Genomic DNA, 6,000 nt, shown 5'->3' on the forward strand with positions numbered 1-6,000 from the left:
TATTGTTAGGAAACCAAAGTACTTGGATTCTAATTTTTTCCCCTAAGTTTTAGTAAATAAATAATATGGGAAATATTAAGTGTCTTCTACAGTGTTAAAAGTTCAGTGAACATTAAGTGTAGAAAACTATGGACTTTTCAAAGAAAAGCAGTATGAAGATTAGGAATATTGTGCTTTGGTAGGAAAGGGAAGTAATATTACTCAGTGTTTTACAGTTGAAGGGTGGAGCAAGCCTTTCATCTCTTTAACAATGAAAGCAGTTCATTAAATAATTGCCACACAAGAAAATGAATGCACCAGAGCTGGATAAGAAGAGAAATTTTCTTTAAAAGATCTGTTCACTATAATACACCAGATCGTAGATAGTTTTTTGGTTTTTTTTTTTTTTTTTTGTAGATAGATATTTTAACTGAGTTTGGAGTAAATGCTGTCTGCAAAATCAGCATATTAACTGAATGGCATGTCTGGTTAATGATGACCTACAACTCTTGATCTAGCTTCTACTAGAGAAATTCCTTATGTATTTTTTCACTCTAGCTGTCTTTCTTTTTGTCCTTTCTTCAGTACGTAAACTGGCACCTAATGAATTTCCTCACAAGCTCTATGTCCAGAATTACACATCAGCTGTGCCAGGTACCTGCCTGACAATTCGAAAGTGGCTTTTTACAACAGAAGAAGAAATTCTCTTAAATGACAATGACCTTGCTGTTACCTACTTCTTTCATCAGGTGAGTAAATTGACCTTCCTAGAAAAGCCTGCTTGCTTTTTCTGTTTGTATGCAATGGGTAAGTTGTGAATATAATGGAAATCCTTGTGAGCTTCTTTGGCTCCTGTATCTTTCTTAAATTTGTAAAGTGTTCTATCCCATTTCACAAAAGATAAATTTAAGAAATTAAGATACCCTGGAGTTTAAAATATATTCATTCATTATTAGTCTGTAGAGAAACAAACTAAGCTTTATGGCTATATAGCTTTTTAAAAGTTTTCACCATGGGTCCTCTCTGGTGGCGCAGGGGGTTAGGGCACAGCACTGCAAGCTAGCAGTGGCCGCTTCAGTTTGAGTTCAATCCCCAGCCCTGGAGGTGATCCACATGGCAGAGCAGACCTCTCCTCTCTCGTCCGCTGCTTCCCTCATCGATTTGCCTGTTGTGCTCCCCACTTTGTCTATGGTGTCTCCTCTCACCACCCCTGCACCTCTGGCCTATACCCCAGTTCTGTATGCATAGGTAAATAAATATTTAGAATAAAAATTAATTTTCACCAGAATTAACACATACATAGTTTAAAAGCAGCAAATAGCACTATACAGGTTATTATGAAAAATAGTAGCTGCCCTTACCACATCTCCCCGTAGGAAACCATTCTCACTTTTTTAGCTTTGTTTTTTGTTGTTTTGTTTTGACTTACATTTACTTTCATGTCTGTAGTATACTATAGACATGTATATGTTACATTAATAATGTAACATTATTAATCATAATGCATAGTTATGTAATAAATTTAGTAATACAACTTAGTATGTTGCTTTCACTGTATCTCAGTTCCCCGCTGCAGAAGATGAGGTTTTATCTCTGTCCTCCTTCATTCCCACTACATACCCATACTTCTCATCTCTTTATCCTTGTAATAAAATCAAACTGCTATAATAGTTTTAGATTAATATTCAGCATTTACATTATGGTAACTAGATTACAGCAGAACCATATCATGAATACGAGCTTTGCTTTTCACTTCCCTTATTATAATATTTCATACTTTTTTCTAAGGTATCCTGTTAACTATTCTAATTGGATTTTTGTTAATTTTATAATTTAAGTGAAGAATCATCATTTTTATTAAATGTCATATTCCCAGCTAATGCATTATGTTTCTGTTTTATTCAGTTCCTTTTCCATTTCCTCAAAGTTCTGTAGCTTTACATGTTACATAATCCCCTTAAGTTAACATTTTATATATTTGTTGTTCTTATGAATAAAATAATTTGTTAGAGTGGGAAAATCATTAGCTAGGAGTCAGAATATTTTGTTCAAGCTCAAGCTCCATATTGGGTAAATCTTAGCATAGGATAGTAGTAGTACCTCACTTTTTTTTTTAAAGATTTATTTATTTATGCTTACAGAACTGGGGTACAGGCCAGAGGTATGGTGGGTGAGAAGATTCATCAGAGATAGAGTGGGGAGCAGAACAGGCAGACTGACAAAGTATACTGCTGAGGATAGCAGCAGGTGGGTCAGAAGAAGTCTGCCAAGCCATGTGGACCCAGGGATCGAACTCATGCTGCAGTGGCTTCAGAGAGCTTCACAATGCAGTGCTTTAACCCATTGCGCCACCAGTATCTACATCTACACAAGAACATGTAAAATGGCTTTCTGAATTATAAAATAGTAAAAGTAAAATACTTTCATTTTTTAAAATTTAAGCTATAAATAAAGTACAGAAAAGTTGTTTCTTTTATAGGAGAATGTCATATCCAGGAACATTGCTAAACTTCTGTTGCCTGAGATGAGTTGTTAACAGCTTTATTGAGGTATAACTGGAATACAATAAGCTGTACATATCTAAAAATGTATACTTTGATAAGTATTTTACTTTCAATTATTTTTTAAGTTTATTGTTCATTGGCATTAAGTATATTCATTCACTTTCTTTTGCAGTAGATTTCCGGAACTTTTTCATCTCATAAAACAAACTCCAGGGCTTTGCTAGTGGCATAGGGGTTCAAGTCTCAACGCTATCGAGTTATCACCAGACACTGCAGCATGAGTTATCCCTGGCCAGGGAGCTGACCCACGTGGCACACAGACCTTTTCTGTCTCACCTGCTGTTCCCCTCAGCAATGTATTTCAGTAGATCCACCTGTTATGCTCCCCATTCTGTCTCTGGAGAATCCTCTCATTCCCTCTACCCCCACATACCCCACCCCACACACACACATACACACCTGTAGCCTACACCTCAGTTCTTGTATGCATAAATACAAATAAATATTTAAAAAAAAAAAAAAAGCAACTCTACACCCATTAAATAACTCATTTCCCTCTCCCAGCTCCTGGCAACCACCATTCTACTAACGTTTCTATGAATTTGACTGTTTTAGATCACTGATGTAAGTGCATATAGTATTTATCTTTTCGTCACTGGCTTACTTCATTTAGCATAATCTCCTGAAAGCTCATTCATGTTGTACTATAGAACAGGATTTCCTCCTGTTTAAGACTGGATACTAATATTCCATTGTTTATGTATGCCGTATTTTGTTTATTCATCTGTGAATGGACATTTGCGTTTCTTCCACCTCTTGATTATGAATATTGCTATATAAACATGGTTGTGTAAGTATCTCTTCTACATCCTGCTTTCAATATAACCAGAAGTGGAGTTACTGGATCAGATGCTAATTCTATTTTTAGCTTTTTGAGGAACCATCATACTGTTTTGCATAGAGGCTGCCATTTTACACTTCCAACAATACACAAGAATTCAAATGATTTTTTGATTTGGTAGCCAGTTGTGCCTTTTGGGAAACAATATTAAAATTTCCTTTTATTTATTTTGTGTTCCATTATTGATGGTGAGAATACTTAGTGGATTTCATTGATTCTAAGTTGCCATTGATTGAAAGGTGCACTGTTAACTTATGTACTGCTAAGAAGAAGAAAAGTTACCTGTTAAACTGGCCAACATCGATGCACCTCAGTTTGAGACATGATAAAATGTGGAAGAATGTATATCTAATATCAGTGTAGTATTTGATGATAGTAAGCCTTACTTAAAGCAGTCAGATCAAATCTATGGGGTATATTTAAATTCTGACTAAACCTATAAACTCTAAAGTAATGGTAAAGGAATTTTAAAAGCCTAAATCCCGTGAAGATAAAGAAAAGGTAAGGATACCATAGCAGATGAGAACAGTCAAAAGTTTTTAGGGAATCATTGTTTAAGTGAATGGAGAGTCAGCTTTGGTTGAAATGAGAATTGGTGGTAGGCACCTGGAAAGTTATAGACAGAAATATGGGAAGTCAGTACAATATGTGGTTTAGTTGTGAACAAGCCTTTATGCTTGTAGTAATATATTGATTACAGCAATACTGGATTTAAAATTTATTATTATGAGATGGGAGGAAGAGGAAGAAGTGTTCAGGTGTTTTTTTTTTTTTTTTTTAAGATTTATTCATATAGAGCTGGGGTATAGGCCAGAGATGCGGGGAGGTGAGAGGATTCACCAGAGACAGAGTGGGGAGCAGAACAGGCAGATCAACGAAGTACACTGCTGAGGGGAGCAGTGGGTGGGTCAGGAGAGGTCTGCCTCACATTGTGGATCTCCTCTGGGGCAGGCGTGGATAGAACTCATGGGGATCGTACTCATGGGGAAGTGGCTTAAGCTTCTTAGTGCAGTGCTTTAACCCTCTGTGCCACCAGGGAGGGCCCAGTGTTCAGGTGGTTTTAAGAAGTTAAACTAAAACTGAGTCTTTTTAACATAGCAAGTCAGCAATGTCCAAAATTGAAAAGGAGATTTTTAGTACTTGCGTATATATTTTAACCATGTGCATCTTTTACTTTAATGAAAAAGATCTTTAAGAAAAAAAGGAATCTATTGTGGTGATAATTATGTTTTCCACTTAGGACTGGTTGAGCAATCCAATCTTGATTAAAAATGAGAGAGGAAAGAACATATTTACTGCCCCACATTAAAATTTTCCAATTAGAGTTCTGGGAGAAGATACTTACTCTGCCCCATCTCTGCCCTAGGGAAATGGTCATCAAATATTTAAATGCTGCTATGAGTTAGACAAGGTCTTACCTATTGTAATACATTATTTTTATTTGGCCATCAGAAAAGCCTTTTCCCTTAGTTAAATAACACTTTTATGTCATCTTTGAAACTGAATAGATAACATTTTCCTTGTTTACTTTACCAGCTGTCTAGTAATTGGTTTAAATACGGCCTGGGGCAGCCAAGTCTTTTGGTGATAAGTAGCATTGTTCAGGTTCTTCAGGACATTTTCTGGCAGCTCTTACTGAGCATTCCCTCTGTGAATACAGTGCTCCATGCCTAGGTCAGCCCTTATTTGTCTGTCTAGGATTGAGGAGTGACTGGCATAATCTTTGCATTAGGTACACTCAGGCAGAACATTAATTAACTACCCTTGGGTAGTTCTTAGAAGAACGTTAACAGTAAAGCTGAGAAATAACTACACACACACATACTTTGTACAACTCTTAACATCTGTTACCTCATTTTGTATTTCTTTGAGAAGGGTTAAGTGATTAATTACACAATAGCAGGTGACTGATTAGAAGTTGAACTAATTTCTTGACTTCAATCCTGAATTCATTCTGTTCTGCAAATGTTTTCCCTTAATAGACAACAGGGAGTGATTTCTACCTTAAGTAAATGAATAATCTTTTAATAAAGTTTCGCATGAACCTCAGTTTGGTGCCCACGTTAGTTGTCTTTGCAGTAACTGAGTACCCTGGGCAAATCGTTCTAGATCTGGATAGAGTCATGTATTTTATCAAGTCCTTTCAGGCGTTTTTTTTCTGTCAGTGGCAGACTCATCACTTCCTCTTTTCCTATTACTGTCACTGTACTTTAAGTACTTGTTTCACTTCATGTTTAAAGTGCCTCAGCATCACTGATCCACCCATATTTCATTCTCTCCTTAGTTTAGTTTGTCACTTTCATACAAACTAGTTCTTTTTTTAATGATTTTTTTTATTTAAGCATACAAGGAACTGAGGTACGCGCCAGAGGTGCAGAGAGTGAGAGGAGTCACCAGAGACAGAGCGGGGAGCAGAACAGGCCGATGGATGAAGTACACTGCTGAGGGGAGCAGTGGGCAGGTCAAGAGAGGTCTGCCATGCCATGTGGATCAGCTCCCTGGCCGGGGATTGAACTTGTGCTACAGTGGCTGCAGCTAGCTTCTTAGTATTTGCTTTAACTGTGCGGTTGCACCACCAGAAAGGGCTCACAAATAAGTTTTCATTAAAAAAAAAAA

The 6,000-nt window shown here is 36.8% G+C and overlaps 1 protein-coding gene across 1 annotated transcript in view; it reads left to right on the plus strand.

Annotated features, from left to right (window-relative positions):
* Positions 1 to 6,000, plus strand: part of SNX27 (sorting nexin family member 27) — a 63,534-nt gene that overhangs the window by 46,317 nt on the left and 11,217 nt on the right. Inside the window, exon 7 of the mRNA XM_004693691.2 lies at positions 565 to 728. Coding sequence (XP_004693748.1) covers positions 565 to 728 — 164 coding nt within the window. The remainder of the gene's footprint in view (positions 1 to 564; positions 729 to 6,000) is intronic.

Source organism: Condylura cristata, unplaced genomic scaffold (genome assembly GCF_000260355.1).
Source record: "Condylura cristata isolate star-nosed mole 26May11 unplaced genomic scaffold, ConCri1.0 scaffold00040, whole genome shotgun sequence".
Lineage (NCBI taxonomy): Eukaryota > Metazoa > Chordata > Mammalia > Eulipotyphla > Talpidae > Condylura > Condylura cristata.